Here is an 18,341-nt window from a genome sequence, read left to right as displayed (position 1 = left end):
TAAATTATCCCATTGTATTTCACACTTGACTGCTCTAGACTTGTCTAGAGTCTTTGTCGGCGATCAAAGTGCCATCCTTTGAAATCCGTCTGTTGTCTAAAACTCGTTTTGTTGAAATAGGAGTGCACGCAAAGCTGCGTTGAATCGCGCTCCTCTGTATCCAAGTGAATATAATTTCACATAAAAGCTAGGCCTTGGCTTTTGCAGCGTTCAACTCATGTCGGAAACTCGGGACCTCGGACTTAAAAATCAATGTAAGTTATTTGCGTAGAGCTTACTATAGGTTGATAATGAGATACTTCTCATGTGGGAAACTATGGTATCATCTTTCTTCAACGAGTATGACGCGTTCTTGTGCTTTTCGGAACTAGGAACCTCCGAGTTCCAATGAACGTAAGTTATTTAAAATGAACGTAAATTATTTGCTTAGAGCTTACAATTTGTTGATACTGATACTTCCCAAGTGCGAAACTCTGGATCATCCTTATACGAGTTGGCAAATATTACATTTCCGTGTTCCGAACGTGGCTTAAGCAAGTCGGATATTTTCCGAGTTTCCGACAAGAGATGAACAAGACATTGAATAAGGCAATCGACATTGGAACATGGATTTATGCCGCGTCATGTCATGTCGGAATCTCGGGACCTCTGAGTTAAAATGAAAGTAAATGATTTGCGTGGAGCTTCCGATTAATTGATTCTGGTACCTTCCGCCTAGGTTAGCATGACGTGAATGCGGCTTTATATTGAAGAAGCCTTCATGCGAGCTACTTAAGGCGCCTTTGAGTGTTCAACATCAGGGGCAAAATCGAATTTTGAGCGCCTTACCCGCTCAATATTCGATTATCCAAATGAAAATGAGAGGTTTGTGCAACTGACATTCTTTGCCTCGTAGGCCTACCTGTGATCATTGATTCTGCGCACTGCTCCCGTGTGAGGCGCCAGCCGTACATTCACAAGGTGGGTTGGCATTTCTCAGATATGTCACTTCCTAAGAGTACTGGTGACGAAATTAAAATAGTATAGTTGTGAGCTATTATACTGAACTAGTAAAAAAAAGTCGGTCGTGCAACTCATAAAATGCATTATACGTTGCTTTAATTTAAACCAACCCTCTCCAATCTCTACGATGACTAAGGTTATCGTAGAGATAACCTTACGGTTTGAGTACCATCTAGCGGTTGAAATGAGATCACGCAGACCCAAAAGGGATATTTAATGTTTTATTACAAGACAGAACTAATGTAGTTGTTGAGATACAGAATAACAATACAGACAAAAACATAAGAAAATCAAAAGAAGTGCACAAAATCAAAATGACTTGAAGGTCCTAACGGTTCAATTAACAGCATCAGTTTTACAAATGGATTTGAAATAAATAAATATTAAATGACATTACAGATTGAATTTCATAATGTAAAAGGAACGTTCATTCTTATAAGGCACACCTCATATGATCAAATGTACCATGCAAACACCAATAAAATAAGCATTTCCCTATATACAAAAACAGTTTAGAATTTCCATCTTGATAAAAGGAAGCAGCAGCTCTCCTTTTAATGGCATTATTTAACAATCACAGAAAGATTTAACTCAACTAACCTGCCACACAAAAGTAACTGTTTTGAAAACTAAGGTTATACAGCATATTGACACAAACCATTCTACTGTGATGAAGTTCAGTTACAGCAAATAACTTTGCACAACAAGATACCCTGTCTACTAGCCAGGTGCCAGATCGGTTTGTGCTCTTGCAAACGCCATTGATATCATAGTCAAGCCATACAATGTTTGACAAAAAGTAACAAGAAGTTGGCATGACGGAACAGACAGACTGGCACTCAGGCTACCTGTCTGACAACAAACTGATAATAATTCATGCCACTTACTGCAAAACTGTGCAATCTGTGCATTATTTAACAGAGGTACACATCTTATTGGTTTGACTCGACCACTAACCATAAACGTATGTTGTCCCTTGAGGCAAAGTTGCATTCTAATTATGAAATATCACTTAAAAAAAATGAAATGCTGAAAAAAACTATTTGCTACGAGGCAGAGATGGACTTACAAACGTTGCTCCTTTAACATTTAGGTCATTTCTCACATTCAAAATGTCTGCATAGTCTCAGCTTTGATTTGCTTTCTGTAGATGAACAAAACAAACCCAACAATATAAAATACACGTTCAATAACAGAATATCAAGATGCCAACAAACACAGAACATTAATAGTGTAAGTATTGCTTTGGCCTTCAACTCATCTCATAGGACAAAGATATGGGTGGTATTCAGCAGGAGCAAACTGTATTACTGCTGGAAGTTGTCCAACACCACAATGCTAATTTTCATAATCGGTTGCAAAATCTTTGCTGCATTGTGTTACCAAACACAACCCCACAAGTGTTGTGACAAACTTGGGGATTAGGCGAGCCACTTATCGGCCAATGAATAAGTTACAAGTGATGCCATAAAAGAATGCCTCAATCTAAATATTTTCACATCTGTACACACTTAGTGATTTAAAAATATGAGTTGTCAATCCTGTAATTTAAAATAGTTCTCATAGCCAAAACACTCACAAGTGTATATACAAGAACACTTTCAACATATGGTTATAAAATGTGCATTTTCAGCTCATGGAAGACTACAAATTACAAATAAATAATTGCTTAGTTTTCATTCCAAGACAAAGATGAGTTCTGCATGCTTGGTCTAACTCAATCTATCGTGACTCACTTGCATGAAATTGCTGGAAAAGCAATGGATAAGCTCATGGTACGGAGTGATTACAAATCTGACAATGTACAATACTACTCAGTGCTTGCCAAACCATGCAAGTGTGGGAAAGAGTGAGACAACGCATGCATGCATGTATACATTTAAAAGGCCATTCATAACGTATAAACTCACTGAGGACCTCTCATAGCCCATAACCCTTTATATATTAAGATGCTATAAATCAAATCAATCTACTCGAGTGTCAGGGGAACATAAGTATAAGAAAACACTTAAAAATGTCCATTCCATCAACGCAAATAAGCGTTTTTTTTTTTAAAGAAATCTAGCTGGTGGAGTCTTGCATATCAGCACATGAACACTTCATTGCCAATTAGACAGCTGTAAAAATCGTTTTTTGAAAAGACTGGATGCTGGCAAAAGGAACATAATATATACACAAATGCTGGTAACCGTAACACAGAAAATAAGCTTTAAATGTTGCAAACCAAATTAAATCAGACCTGGATAGTGTGCCCTTCAAGGCCAAATAGAATTCTGACTCCTCATCCTATAAATAGTACAACTAATGCCTTTATAAAAACATTTTTTTGTGGTTATTTTTAGTTTTCTTAAAAAAAGATAAGAAAATGAATGTATAAAAAAACAAAAACACATATCAAAGCAAAAATAGGAAAATCATTTAGCCATCTAAATGCACAGTGAACTAATAGGGAATGGTTTTGGGGGTAGTCTGCCACTGGAGACAACTTGTAGGGTGCCATTGACACCCCAAGGGGGTGCTCAAGAGCCATTACCAGTCCTCTTTCAGGGCCTCCGGTAGCAGGAGAGGTGGGGGGTGAATGGTGGGAAGGGGAAGGTGCGTGTCCTGCATGGGAACCAACGTCTCCTGCTTCTTGGAGCTGCAGCAGGGCTTGAAGAGACGTGGGTCAATCATCACCTCACCAAAACGCCCTTTGTAGACAATCCCACAGCACACCTTTTGCCTACAGGGAAGAAGATGAAGTATCCATTCAATAGTTTGTCCTAAAAACGAACAATTTCTGCAGAATTGTCCCAGATAAACTACAGTACTAAATTATAAACTTAGATTTTCCAGACAGACTTCAATTTCATATACTTCATTGACATACCTTTTCCAGTAAGAACGGTCCAGGAAGGAAAAGACAGAAGGAGTGGGGCGCCTCTGTTTGGACTCAATGTCTGAGCCGTCATCTGACTCGTAGCTGGGGGACTGGGATGGAGACATGCTTGAGGTCGTGCTGTGGGCATCAGAGTCTGAAAGGACAAACAGGACCATTTTGGTGGCATTCTCTCATGGTAAATGATTTAGAGGCAACATCTGCATGTTCTACCTGGATCCTCCAAGTAGGGCCTAGTGACTAAAGTGAAACAAAGACTTATGCAGTAAAACTCAGTGGTTTAAAAATGTTGAAGGTGTTAAATCAACAAAATTATAGAATATATACAAGACAAGTGACCTACTTTGTCTTTTGAATTTGTGAAGCCTCTTCAGTTTGTTTTTCTTCTTCCCATCACTGTTCTTCATCTTCTTGGGTTTGGTTAGCTTGAAGCCAGGCCCAGCTCTTGCATCCACAACCTAATGTCATATAATACATGTCAATCACTGAACTTCCACACAGCATCAATTACAGGAAAATGTACAGTGAATCCTCATTGAACTAAAATAAAAAGATGGTGCATACATGGTTCCAGTTCTTCTTAGAGCCCTTTGGCAGTTTTTTCCATCTTTTTACTAACAGCACACAGGCATTGCAGATGTCTCCCACACGATCCTCTGACAACCTTGATAAATAATCAAGGAAATGAAAACACAAGCACAATAAACCTCAAGCAAATCAGTAAACATCGTTACATAAGACATAACATTAACATATATGAAGCACTGCAAAGTTAGCATCACTGTTCTTCAGACAGCAAAAAAATAAGGTAAGCCATCCTAGAATCTGTCATAGATTAGTTAATAATATCTTCCCAATTCAATCTGTTGACCATCACTCGTTTGACCTTTTATGGCATACAATCACTGGGACAAAAACTGGTGCAAACTCTGCATTAACATTAATTAAATATACAATACAGAAATAGGTGTGTAGTGTTTAATACTCCCTGAAAAGGAAGTATTTGATGAATGCAATGTTATCATGTAGTTAACACTTAAAGCTTACCCAAAACATAGCCTGAAGGTTTCTTCATATCTGCTGCTGTCAGTAAAGCGTGAACTGGAGGACTTGGTTTTGCAAATGCAACATCCTTCATGGCTGCGATATATTTTCGACTTGTGAAAACCAAACATGATGATCAATGGGAAACCTACAGAGAAAGAACAAATAATTACAAAAGGATGCCATTCATTGAATGCAGAATAGTACTAGCACTGTAACGTTACTGCTGTAATGCTTTCCCCTGGTGGAAAGGGGCGGGTCCCCACATTGGTCAAAACATTGTGTTATTTCCATTTAGCTGTCTTATTCTACAATTTCAGCGATCCATGATAACTTCATGCTGAGACAAGCTCTCATATTTATTGACGAATGACCTATTTTAACTACACAAAAAAGCAATACGGAGCAAATAAATACAAACTTGTGTGCATTTCGATACACCTTTTATCAATCTTGCAAGCTACTATACAAATTAATGACAATCACTTAGCCACCGGTGATAGATCTGCTAGACATCCCCGTTATTATGCACACACACAATTAACGTTATAGGCTGCGACTCCCATCTCGCTTTTTTGTTTCCTGACTGGAGGAGACTATTTTTAAACAAAGCTCGCGGGACAGGAACCAAATGATGAAATTAGTTGAATGGTTTTTAAGCACAGACTCACAACTAAATCTAGCCAACCATTGCAAGCTAGCTATTCCATTTAGTAGATTACAATACACCAAGGGTATATTGCCAAAACTATCATTGTATGATTGTTACTTGCAAGCAATCCAACAAAATAGAATGGCAGCATCTGGCAACCCCCGCTAGTAATGACGCCATCGCTAGCTAACTTGGCTACTACAAATACTCGACAAATTAGAACAGTGGGTCGCTGGTAATACATTAACTATGCTTTTCTTATTGCCCTTTTGATTAACTGTGTTTAAAACTGATATGTTCTCGTCGGGAAAGTGATTCTCAGTTACTTGGGGAATCCAAAACAAAAAGCGGGGAAGGAGAACTCCTTTCACTGAAGAAACAAAAAGCGGACGAAGTCATAAAAAAAAAAAAAGCGACATAAAAAGTGATTTGAGCGAAACTGGCTCGTTTTATAATTTCAAATGTTTTAAGATTTAACACGCACAATACTTTATATAGTTTCCCTTTAAATGCAAACGTTCGCCCGCTGAGAGCGCCAAATAGCAATCTGACTATTGTTGTTAGCTAGCCTGCTAACGTTAGCTAGCTACCACGCCACGCTCCACATCCATGCTCTCCCATTGTTACAATGACCCCCTTGCAGATATAGTTCGCACGCGACAGACTAAAATTAAATGTAAGATCTGTAAAACATGAGTATTTGCGTTAATTTCTAAATGCAAATTGCGTAAAGGCTAAATAACAGTGGACTTACCGAACAAAAACTTAGAATCTTCACCGTTGTCTCTTTACACACTGCGCATGCTTTACTACTACTGCTGCTGCTGCATACAGCTGGGTATTAGAATGACATTAGCATAAAAAAAAAACATGAAAATAAAGCCTTCCATCGTAGAAACACCATATTAGGAGTGTAACGTGTCCGTTTGAACACAAATTCAACCAATTGGCGCACACTATGCATGGTATTTAACAATATGGGATTCTGGGAGTAGTAGTGAGTGTGGAAATGCTTTCCGTCTAATCCTATGTAATCAACACCTCATTAGACTCCATGTCCCAACAAGCATCGTATCATCAACGTATGAATGGACAATTAAAAAAAAGTATTTCAAATGGCGCGAATGAGTTTGTTTACGTTTTAAAACCAGCATTTGTTGTTGTTACAAGCGTTGCTATCAGTGTTTGATTTCTCTGCTAGGTAAAGTTCTGTTATTATTGCTCTACAGTTCATATGGGGAATATATGGGAGCATTTACAATACCATCAATAACCATATAGCAATTTATAGTGTACCCATTCCAGTCAGTTATAATCCTTCAATAAAAATACAAAAAACATATCCATATTAATGCATTTCTGTAATTGAATTCTTTATTTATTTTTTTACACTGTACACATTTCCTCACTTAGTAAACACTACATTATAGGCTATGCCAATAAATGTACAACAGTATTGAAAAACAAAAATATATCTCCCAAGATGCTCATGTCAATTGTAAATGGAATAGTACAACCAACACAATTCAGACGTTGGCACAGGAAAGACATCCTTCACACCTACTTCTATCAAACTGCTGTTGTTATTCATCATCATATGCTGCACAGTAAGAAAAATAGAGCAGGTCCAATGATTCTCATCTAGATCTTGGGTAGATTTTTTTTGTGTGAGGTGGATTATATTGCATAGCAGAAACACCAACAGTTCAGAGGAGGATTGTTTGCTCTATTTTGAATCTGGCCTTTTATAGCAACCACTCATTATTAATTTAAGTGGCAATCAGCTCATACAATTTTCACTACTGAACAGACATGATGTTGTAAACCTGCCAGGAATGGGCAGAACAGGTGAGGAATAATGAGAAGTTGGAAAGAAGGATGCACTGGTTAGAGGTATTTACACGAAGCCTGTCATTTTATAAATGACTCACTTTCTACCAAGCCATGGTTATGATGAGTACTGTACTGTTGAAGAGTTGTCTGTCAAGTGTGAAGCATTGACATGGCCATATAGTGATACTTCTCCAACTGAATACATTTTGTGCATCACTAGCATACGCTACATTATCTTATTCACAGGGGGAGCCAGGAGCCTCTTCCTAGGCCAAGTTATTCCATATTAAATAGTTGCATACTACGGTACTTCCAGTGGGATTGATCCAAACTTACACACTGTCATATTGATGTAGATGAATCAGTTTTCCACCCTACACAAACATCTATACCATGTCATAGTCATACTTATAAAGCATACTTCTACATCATTTGCTTCAAGCTCTGCATTATGACAGTTAGAATTAGAACAGAGCAAGCAACTTGACAGACATATCAAAATAATACTGTTCTTCTCTGAAAATATATTAACAGTTTTTGTTCCTTGTTTTCCTTTTTAGAATATAGCCATTGTCAGCAGTTCACAATAACAATGAAAATATTTAGCTTTCAATAAAGTAGTATACAACAGGTGGGTTATCTTCTTCAACAATGTGAAAATCATGGATCGTAATAGAAAACATATTCTTAACATCTAACAGCAACATTGTTGAGGATAAAAATAACAACACATTTTGAAAGGCTCATTGCACTTAATATATGGCAAATGTAACAGTAGCTTTAATATAAGCCAGAAATCGTCCCTTAATTGTTCAAGTCTTTTTCTGCATAAAAAGGTTCAATTGTTCTTTAGTGGTCCCTAACAGTCTTCCTTAGTCAGGCCCAATTGGTGTGAACGAAGGAGGGCCTAGATACCGATCCCTTTGACAAGTGAAGCTTCTAGGGTAATGTTGAACTCCTGCAAAGTCTGTAGCACTCTGATCAGAGAATTTACCAATGAGCGGTCCTTTATCAGTGCTGTGTCCTCGTACATTTGCACTGTGATTGGACAGTCTGCGAGGAGAGCGATCCAGTGGTGTAACAAATGGTCCCTAGGAAGAGCAGAGAGAAATAGGAAGTTTACCAGACTGACTTCAGGGAACGTTTTTAGTAAATCCTCATACCTGCTAAAAGACAGGATAGGAAGGGCTCAAGCTTGGTTATGACTGAGGTATTATTTACGTTGCATTTAGGCATGTCTGGTCTCGCTATGTGCCACTTAAAAAGATTTCTGACAAAGAACAAAGAGAAGGTATTTCATTGAAGTGGCAGGTGCATTTGAGCTACAGTACCAAGCCCTGTTCTGCCACAAAGGGTTGAGAGAGAGAAAGAGGAAGTCTGAGGTGTCATAACAGGTAGGATATATACTGTATGTTTTGAACTAGTGTGTGGAAGCTTAAGGTGGGATTATAAACTGGGTGGTTCGAGCCCTGAATGCTAATTGGCTGAGCCCTGAATGCTAATGCTAACCTCATCCATGGTATACCATGGGTATGACAAAACATTTATTTTTATTGCTCTAATTACGTTGACAACCAGTTTATAATAGCAATAAGGCACCTCGGGAGTTTGTGGTATATGGCTAATATACCACGGCTAAGGGCTGTATCCCGAGTGGCTCAGCGGTCGAAGGCACTGCATCTCAGTGCAAGAGGCATCACTACAGTCCCTGGTTTGAATCCAGGCTGTATCACATCCGGCCGTGATTGGGAGTGATGTGGGTTGTGCACAATTGGCCCAGTGTTGTCCGAGGTACGCTGTCATTGTAAATAACAATTTGTTCTTAACTGACTTGCCTGGTTAAATAAATAAAATATCCAGGCACTCCGCTTTGCGTCATGCATAAGAACAGCCCTTAGCTGTGGTATATTGGCCATATATCACACCCCCTCGTGCCTTATTGCTTAACTATACAACCATAAAAATATAATTGTATTTCTATGTATACAACCTCCACAAATACACACACACTCATACAATGCCCAACAGGATAGGCAGACACACAGTGTGAGGGAGAATAACTGAAGCAGGAGGCGCGGAGGGATCACTCTAGCACTACAAAAGAGGACAAAGCCACCCACTCTGTTATCACAGTGATAAATGCTGTGCTGCTATTAGGGTTGCACATTTTAGGGAATATTCAGAGGTGGAAACTTTCCGTTGGAATTAACGGGAATATATGCAAATTAATAATAATACCATTTAAATGTAGATGTTTTTTGCATTGGATATATTTACCATATCAAATGGAGACAGAAACATAAACCTTTTACCTTATCATAAGTAGACATAATTGCAAATGATTAAATCCTTCCAATAGAAATAAAAAAAACAATTTAGTTACAAATTTAACTTCAATTAAATGAGTTGACTCTTCACATGGGATGATTTCACTGAACAACAAAAGAAAGGGAATATTGAATGATCCCCAATGATCCATCTCATCTCCCAAAAACATTTTCAACATACATCTGTAAAATTATAGTCTAGAAACGAAAGCTTTGGTTGTCTGCCTCTCAGGCTTCTATGTCTTCTCCCAGGACCTCCTCAATTTCCACTTCTTGAACATCAGGCTCCGAGGCCTCATCTTCACTGTCACTTTTTTACCTTGTTGAGGATGGCTCGTTGTCAGGATCAAAAAGCCAAAGATTTGCCCGGATGACCAACCAATTTTCAGCCCTTGTATTGGTCAGTCTGTTGCGGGCTTTGGTGTGTGTGTTCCCAAACAAGGACCAGTTGCGCTCTGAGGCGGCTGATGTTGGTGGGATTTGGAGGATGATGGAGGCAACAGGGGAAAGAGCCTCAGATCCACAAATTTCCTTCCACCAGGTGGCTGATGAGATATGTTGGCACTACTGCCATATTGCATCTCCATCCCAAAGTCCTTGCTTGGAAGTGTACTTCACCAGACTGCCAAGAACCTTGCCCTCATCCAGGCCAAGGTGGCGAGACATGGTAGTGATGACACCATAAGCCTTGTTGATCTCTGCACCAGACAGGATGCTCTTGCCAGGATACTTGGGGTCCAACATGTATGCTGCAGTGTGTATGGGCTTCAGGCAGAAGTCTTCACGCTTTTTGATGTATTTCAGAACTGCAGTTTCCTCTGCTTGGAGCAACAGTGAAATGGGCAGGGCAGTACGGATTTCTTCTGTTACATCTGCAAGCAGAGTCTGAACATCAGACAGGATGGCATTGTCTCCCTCAATCCGTGCAATGGCTACAGCTATAGATTTCAGGAGTTTCAGGCTGCTTACCACTCTCTCCCAAAATACATCATCCAGTAGGATCCTCTTGATGGGGCTGTCCATATGGGCAGACTGTGATATGGCCATTTCTTGGAGAGACTCCTTCCCCTCCAGGAGACTGTCAAACATGATGACAACACCACCCAAATGGGTGTTGCTGGGCAGCTTCAATGTTGTGCTCTTACTCTTCTCACTTTGATTGGTGAGGTAGATTGCTGCTATAACTTGATGACCCTTCACATACCTAACCATTTCCTTGGCATTTCTCTGACCATGTTCCTCCATTGAGTCAAAAAAACTTCTGATTCCAGGAGGACCATGAACTGTTGCTTTCGATAAGGTGTCTGATTCATCATTTTCACCTCGAATAGAAGTGGAGGGACTTTTGTCAGAGGTTGCTTGTTGTGAGTGCTGAGGGAACTTTATGCACTTGGCCAGATGATTCTGCATCTTTGTTGCATTCTTCACATTTGATTTGGCACAGTATTTGCACATGTACACAGCCTTTCCTTCTACATTTGCTGCAGTGAAATGTCTCCACACATCAGTGGCATTTTCCTGTAAAGATTAGATTTTTTTTTGTAAAAAAACCCAGAATACAATTCCATGTACAGATAAATAGTTAAGCAGTTAGATTAAACAACTCTTTTGTAAGATACATGTTTTAAAATGAAACATGTATGGAAACAGGTGAATTAACACTCTTCAGTTAGCAGGCTCAAGCAAGCTAAAAACCACATGGTAGCAAAAACTAACTTGCAGAAATTGTTAACAAGTTAGAAATGATTTAAACACACTTTGCTGTAGGCTACTATTTACTAGTTAACAACAAATCATGGATGTCATATAAAATATATTCATCCCACCCAGTATTGTAATCAAAACTTACCAAAAAACATGTAGTCCTTGGCTCAGATAAGGAAGTGTAGTAGTGTGGGCTCAATAGCATCTCATTAGTGTGCAAGATCTTGAGAATCAGCTGTACATGTGATGGAAGAGTGCACTGCACATGTGATGGAAGAATGCACTGTGCATGCAGAGGGTTGCAATTCCATTGAATTGGGGATAGTTTAACCAAAATATGCCCCAAGACCTAGAATTGCTAACCTAGAACAGGTTCACTGTTATAAGCTAACTTTTTTGATGAATTTAAGCTAAATTCCTCAAATTCCCGGGCTTAACTTCCCATGGAAAATGTCCTGAAAAATGACGGAAATTTACCGGAAAGTTTCCGACCCTTTGCAACCCTAGCTGCTATTAGAGAGTTAATGAAAACACCTCTCTTTCAGTTGAATTGAAGAAGTCTTGTAAAACGACTCAAGAAATCTAATTTGCCCTTTTGACTAGGACATTTAGTGCTATACAATGAATTCCCATTCAAATGTTCCTGATGATAGCTGTTGTTCTGTGTGTGTTTGTGAGGCTACAGAGGAGATATTACCTGGCACCCAGACACACCAGCATCTGGAACTTCCCATCCTTGCCTATGTTCCTAGATGTGCTGTTGATGGCCCGCATGAAGCGGCAGAAGTGGCGTACTCTGGTTTGCCAGTTCTCATCTGGAGTCACCTCCCTCTGCTCAGCACTCTCAAAGTACACTTGTGACTTTTCTATAAGGAGAAATCACAGAAAAAAGACATTGATAAGAGCAACCTCATCCATTAGCACGGCCGGATGATACTGTATTCTGTATATTCAGGTGTAATGGTCGTGTTTTGGAGGCTTTACCTAAGAAATCCCAGATGAAAACATTCTTAAAGAGGCGTGGGGATTTGAAGCCATGCTGGAACACCTGCTCTAAAGCCCAGACTAGACCATACTCCCCACACAGCAGAAGGGTCAGACTGCCCCTCTATAGAAAAACAGACAGGGAAAGAAAAGGAGTAACTGATGTTGTCTCTTTTCAAAGTACCCTGGTCCAACACATTAGTTGTGGCCATATGAAACTGTTCATTCAGAACACATGTGAGTGAAACTATGATCAGTGTTGCATGCAGTGTACAGACAGTGTACAGACAGAGGACCCACTGTCTCCTTCACTGTGATGAATAATAGACAATGTGGTGGGGGGTTGTGTCTCTCACCTCCTTCTCTGGCTTGTGGAAGTGCTTCACTATCCCATTGATGGCCTCTCCCACTCCTTCTTGGATCTGACTAGTGTTCAACTCTGGATGATGGGAAAGAGTCAGACAAAATCAGTCCATTCCAGCAGACACAAGACCCTCAAAAGTGACACACCGGTAGCTTTTGCCAGCCGAGAGTACTTGGGACCTCTTAACAGAGTGCCGGCCGTAATTTGCAAACTGATTCTACATGTAGAATCATGCAGATTTTTTTTCAGTCCGATGTCGGCCAGAGAGGGTGGTCCCTAAAACACACCACGGTGAAAGAACTGCAGACGGATGGGAGAGCAACATGTGGGGCTGTGTGTGTAGTCCCTTGGTGAAGATTATTGGTTATTATTGATGCAGTGTATTTGAATGGTCACTCACTTGGTTTGCTGTTTGGTGAGATGGTGACGAACCTCCTCATCATTCCAGGGGACTGCTGCATAGGGGGTGTGCGACACATTCTGTCCTCATTCTCTGAGTTCGGTGTCACTAGCTCTCCCACCAGGACCCTCTCCAGACTGCCATCGTCCACCCCCTTCCCCAGCCACCGGCCACACGGGAACCTACACACACACACACACACACACACACACACACACACACACACACACACACACACACACACACACACACACACACACACACACACACACACACACACACACACAAAATATAATATAGCAATATAACAGTTAGCCAAAGCTTCAACAGGGTCTTTCTTGTGAGTAGATGCCACTGAAATCTCCAGCATAAGGCAGCTGCTACCAAATATTTCACTCACTTGTAAGCATGACCTGTGATCTCATTCCGGACCATAACATACTCCACAAGCCACTTGGCATAAAGACCTGAGTTATCATGGCCCATCTGCACTGTAGTCAGCTTGCCCAGGTTCTGGCACTGTGACAGAGAGAGAAGGCAAAGAGCAAAGGTCATGTTAAGGTGAATATATAGTGATATTATTATCAAAATACCAAGAATATTCAATCTTGAGGGGAGCACCAACCTCAAAGGTGATCTCCTGAGTGTGCTTGGGGACCTGGAGCACCCCGGTCTCAGCCAGCTCCCCAGACACACACACCCAGGGGTTGGCTGTGAACATGGAGCCTCCTAGTTTCTTACTGGGAATCACCAGCACATGGTATGGGATCACTGTGGGACAGAGAAGAGAGGGAAACCTGCAATCACTCAGTCAAGTACAGTATGGTCACAAGAAGTGCTACCTCTGTCTTCAATATATTTCTCAGTAAGCATCTCAAATCCAGGAAAACGGCTTAGCCAGGAAATAAGTCTAATTCATCTATTACTCTAATCTAATTAAGTCTACCCAGCTTCTGGTTACATAGTGTTCAGTGTCGTGGCCAGGTTGTATGGTATTTGCTGGCCCTCACTGATGGTGGTGAAGACATTGGTGAAACAGAAGTAGTCCACAGCGTTGAAGGAGAGGAGGTGGTACAGGAACTGCTCTTTCTCATCGTCACAGCGCAGAAAAGCATAACGCTTGTATAGTTTCCTGCAAAAGAAACAAAAGCAACAACCAAAAAATCACCCAAAAAATCAGTTTAGCATTTCATATGATGTAATGATTATAGACTGAACAATAACAGTCTGGAGCCGAAAAGGCTGAATCAATAGCTGATGAATGTGTTTTCCTTGATAAACAACTGGAGAATGGTAATGGAACGGTCACAATGCAATACCTCCATAATGAATCAGCCTGAACGTGACCCACTTCACCACCATCTCATCAATTATAAAAAACATTGTAAATGTTTAATAGGTGATTGTACTATGACGTTTGGATCTGTCAAAAGAGCTCATATATTATACATGCATAGTTTTCAGACATCAGGTTGATTCATGTGTATGAGACTGAGTGGGACATTCCAATATAAATTAGTGAGGATTTATGAGGAGACTGACTTAAAGGGATTGGGGTATTATCCCAATTACTGAAGCAGAGGCTCTTACATAAATCACGCATTTTGTGTTTAGCTTGATTTGCCAGTTGTATACTAGGTCCTTGTTGTTTTGCTCACTTTGTAAGTTCATGGTCAGACAGAAGCTTTTTGAGGTGCCTGGACAGCAGTTTCTTCTCCATGGAGAGCCTCACCCAGGCCCTGGCCTTGCCCACGTCTGTCTTGATCTCCCCAATGTTCTGGATGTGTCTACGGAGGATATAGTACACAGCACAGAGGTCAGAGGAGAAAAACACACACAAATGCACATTTACACACATATACAAACAGTCATCCTTTCAGAGATGGTCTATAATGTTGTAGCATGTTTTGCATCCTTTGGCCAAGGTGAGCACAAAACCACAAACCTAATATATGATAAGATGCAAGAGCAGTGACAGTCCCTCTGAACAAGGTGATAGACCTCTGCTGTATGTTGTTTTCACCACGGTTCTAGATTCCAGAGCATGCAGGGCTGAGAGGGGGTAGCCAGCCCAGCCAGGAAGAAGCCTTGGCCAGCCCCAGACTCCCTGGTGTTTAAGCCAGCCTCCTGTCATCGCTCCCAGCCACTATCATGCCCTCCGTGTCCAGACACATTCCCTTCCACTCCACCTCTGCCAGTAAGTCTGCACTATAAGTGCTCCCCATGCACCCCTCCTCCTCTCTCATCCCTCCTTCGCCCCCCCTCCCCTCACTCTCACAAATGAATCCAATTTCCTCCACTCGCCTCTGTTCCCCATGGCAAAATATCAACATTCACAATGCAGATTGTTATTGCACGAATGATATTGTAAGAAAAACAATGGTTATCTGCAGACTAACTACAGGAATCCACCTCCTGTAGAATAGAAATGAGAAAAATGTCAAATAATAAAGAGCACAGCAAGGTAAATATGAAATGTTGATATGTAGAATGAAGCAACCTGGTCAACCTTTATTGTCCATTTAAAGTAAAGATACCCAAATATAAATATTTATCAATTAAAATGTGCTTGTATATCAATGTGACAACGCACAAATGAAAAAGCACCAATGGAAAATTCTGGATCCTTGGAAAGAAGACATGACGTTTGTCTGTGCAGATGTGTGATCAGAGTAGACTTCTACAAGACTACAGCACAGCCATGGGTAGGCCGTCATTGTAAATAAGAATTTGTTCTTAACTGACTTGCCTAAATAAGAAATAAACAGCTGCCTGGTATTGCCCTGAGCCAGACCCCCCTCTCCCTGGCTTGGTCTGCAGGGGGTCTGCAGGGGAATCAGGCTGGAAGTAACATGCTGTCACACAGATCGGCCCAGCTCTCTTTACCACCTCCTTCACACCACACCAGGAATGACGTCCTGCATGACTCAACACCACTGGCTGTGGTGCACCGTAGACATGACAGTGGTCTGACTGCCTTAACACACAATGCATCCCATAAACTATAGCCTACTTCAGGATTCCTCTCAGCCTGGCTGAGCATTACTGTGGGTAACAGTGTCTGCTAAATGAACTAGTGTAGATAAAAGTGTATTTTAAATGAACTAGTGTGGATAAAAGTGTCTACTAAATGAACTAGTGTGGATAAAAGTGTCTGCTAAATGAACTAGTCTGGTAGTGTTTCAGAACAGAGACCCACTGTTTTGAGCCCCACCTGTTTAGCTAAATAAAACAAATAAAAAATAACAAATATATACAGTTGAAGTCAGAAGTTTACATGCAATTAGGTTGGAGTCATTAAAACTCGTTTTTCAACCACTCCACAAATCTCTTGTTAACAAACTATAGTTTTGGCAAGTCGGTTAGGACATCTACTTTGTGCATGACTGTCACGATCGTCGTAAGAACATTCAGACCAAAGCGCAGCGTGAAATCGGTTCGACATTTTATTTGAAGAGAACCACACAAAATACAATAAAGAACAAAGGAAACGTGACGTTCTGGAGTGCTCAAAGGCAACTACACAAAAACAAAACAAGATCCCACAAAACACAGTGGGGAAATGGCTGCCTAAATATGATCCCCAATCAGAGACAACGCTAAACAGCTGCCTCTGATTGGAAACCATACCAAACACACCAACATAGAAATAATAAACCTAGAACACCCCCAGTCACGCCCTGACCTACTATACCATAGAGAACCAAGGTCTCTCTATGGTCAGGGCGTGACAGTACCCCCCCCCCAAAGGTTCGGACTCCGGCCACAAAACCTGAAATCAACTGGTGAGGGTAGGGGGGGTGATTAGTGTCGGTGGCGGCTCCGGTGCAGGTCGTAGCCCCCGCCCAGACCCCGGATCCGGCCACGGCGCCGGGCTGAACGCTGCGCCTGGCCATCGACGCAAAGGAGGGATCCAGGCATGGAGCTGGGTTGGACGCCGTCCCTGGACTGGGCACCGGCGCAGAGGAAGGCTCCGGCCTTGGAGCGGGACTGGACGCCGTGCCTGGACTGGGCACCGGCGCAAAGGAAGGCTCCCGCCATGGAGCTGGACTGGACACCGTGCCTGGACTGGGCATCGGCGCAGAGGAGGGCTCCTGCCTGTGGACCGTCGCAGAAGGCTCCGGACTGTGGGCCGTAGCAGGAGGCTCCGGACTGTGGGCCGTCGCAGGAGGTTCCGGACTGTGGGCCGTCGCAGGAGGTTCCGGACTGTGGGCCGTCGCAGGAGGTTACGGACTGTGGGCCGTCGCAGGAGGTTACGGACTGTGGGCCGTCGCCGGAGGCTCCGGACTGTGAACCGTCGCCGAAGGCTCTGGACTGGGAAACGTCGCCAGAGGCTCTGGACTGGGAAACGTCACCGGAAGCTCTGGACTGTGAACCGTCGCCGGAAGTTCCGGACTGTGAATGCGCACTGGAGGCCTAGTGCGTGGAGCCGGTACAGGTGGCACCGGACTGGTCACACGCACTTCAGGGCGAGTGCGGGGAGCAGGCACAGGACGTACCGGAATGGGGAGGCGCACCGGAGGCCTGATGCGTGGGACCGGCACAGGTTGCAACGGACTGGTGACACGCTCTTCAGGGCGAGTGCGAGGAGCAGGCACAGGACGTACCGGACTGGGGAGGCGCACTGGAGGCCTGATGCGTATGGCCGGCACAGGTTGCACCGGACTGGTGACACGCACTTCAGGGCGAATGCGAGGAGCTGGCACAGGACGTACTGGGCTGTGGAGGCGCACTGGAGACCTGGTGCATATAGCCGGCACAGGTTGTACCGGAACGATGACACACGTCGCACGGTGAGTGCGAGGAGCTGGCACAGGACGTACTGGGCTGTGAAGGCGTACTGGAGACTTGGTGCGTAGAGCTGGCACAAATTGTACCGGAACGATGACACACTTCGCACGGCGAGTGCGGGGAGCTGGCACAGGACGCACCGGACCGGGGATACGCACTTCAGGGCGAGTGCGAGGAGGGGACACAGGACGTACCGGACTGGGGAGGCGCACTGGAGGCCTGATGCGTGGGACCGGCACAAGTTGCACCGGACTGGTGACACGCTCCTCCAAACGTCTGCGTTGCCGCATACTCCTAGCCAACTCCATTCTCCGGTATCCCCACTCGCACTGTTCCATTGACTCCCAGGCGGGCTCTGGTAT

At 42.5% G+C, this 18,341-nt stretch overlaps 2 protein-coding genes across 5 annotated transcripts in view; both read right to left on the bottom strand.

The window, feature by feature from the left end:
• Positions 1 to 1,209: 1,209 nt before the first annotated feature.
• On the bottom strand, positions 1,210 to 6,433 carry LOC115167073 (SIN3-HDAC complex-associated factor). Its single transcript, XM_029721131.1, has 6 exons — positions 6,331 to 6,433; positions 4,928 to 5,072; positions 4,445 to 4,544; positions 4,224 to 4,338; positions 3,872 to 4,016; positions 1,210 to 3,724 (listed from the first exon to the last, which is right to left on the bottom strand). The coding sequence occupies exons 2-6, from the start codon at positions 5,053 to 5,055 to the stop codon at positions 3,532 to 3,534; spliced, it is 681 nt and encodes a 226-aa protein (XP_029576991.1). The 5' UTR covers positions 5,056 to 5,072; positions 6,331 to 6,433; the 3' UTR covers positions 1,210 to 3,531.
• Positions 6,434 to 6,924: 491 nt separating this feature from the next.
• LOC115167071 (DENN domain-containing protein 5A) overlaps positions 6,925 to 18,341 on the bottom strand; it is a 60,499-nt gene continuing 49,082 nt past the window's right edge. For 3 of the 4 annotated variants that reach the window (XM_029721126.1, XM_029721127.1, XM_029721130.1), the window contains 9 exons: positions 14,847 to 14,975; positions 14,199 to 14,320; positions 13,814 to 13,959; positions 13,589 to 13,707; positions 13,189 to 13,370; positions 12,781 to 12,863; positions 12,425 to 12,548; positions 12,138 to 12,306; positions 6,925 to 8,500 (listed from right to left, as the gene is read on the bottom strand). In XM_029721126.1, coding sequence (XP_029576986.1) covers positions 8,317 to 8,500; positions 12,138 to 12,306; positions 12,425 to 12,548; positions 12,781 to 12,863; positions 13,189 to 13,370; positions 13,589 to 13,707; positions 13,814 to 13,959; positions 14,199 to 14,320; positions 14,847 to 14,975 — 1,258 coding nt within the window. In that variant the 3' untranslated portion in view covers positions 6,925 to 8,316. The remainder of the gene's footprint in view (positions 8,501 to 12,137; positions 12,307 to 12,424; positions 12,549 to 12,780; positions 12,864 to 13,188; positions 13,371 to 13,588; positions 13,708 to 13,813; positions 13,960 to 14,198; positions 14,321 to 14,846; positions 14,976 to 18,341) is intronic. The other variant, XM_029721129.1, reaches the window with a different exon arrangement.

This window comes from Salmo trutta, chromosome 29, assembly GCF_901001165.1.
Source record: "Salmo trutta chromosome 29, fSalTru1.1, whole genome shotgun sequence".
Lineage (NCBI taxonomy): Eukaryota > Metazoa > Chordata > Actinopteri > Salmoniformes > Salmonidae > Salmo > Salmo trutta.
The sequence above is the reverse complement of the archived record's forward strand: the minus strand, read 5'-3'. Positions and strand labels throughout refer to the sequence as shown.

What these genes read in the sequence shown, in the direction of transcription:
- LOC115167073 (XM_029721131.1), bottom strand. Translation starts at nt 5,055, where the DNA reads ATGTTTGGTTTTCACAAGTCGAAAATATATCGCAGCCATGAAGGATGT. An exon ending in ACCTTCAGGCTATGTTTTGG is followed by an intron (nt 4,545 to 4,927) that starts GTAAGCTTTAAG and finishes TTATTTATCAAG; the next exon opens with GTTGTCAGAGGATCGTGTGG. An exon ending in CTAAGAAGAACTGGAACCAT is followed by an intron (nt 4,339 to 4,444) that starts GTATGCACCATC and finishes ATATGACATTAG; the next exon opens with GTTGTGGATGCAAGAGCTGG.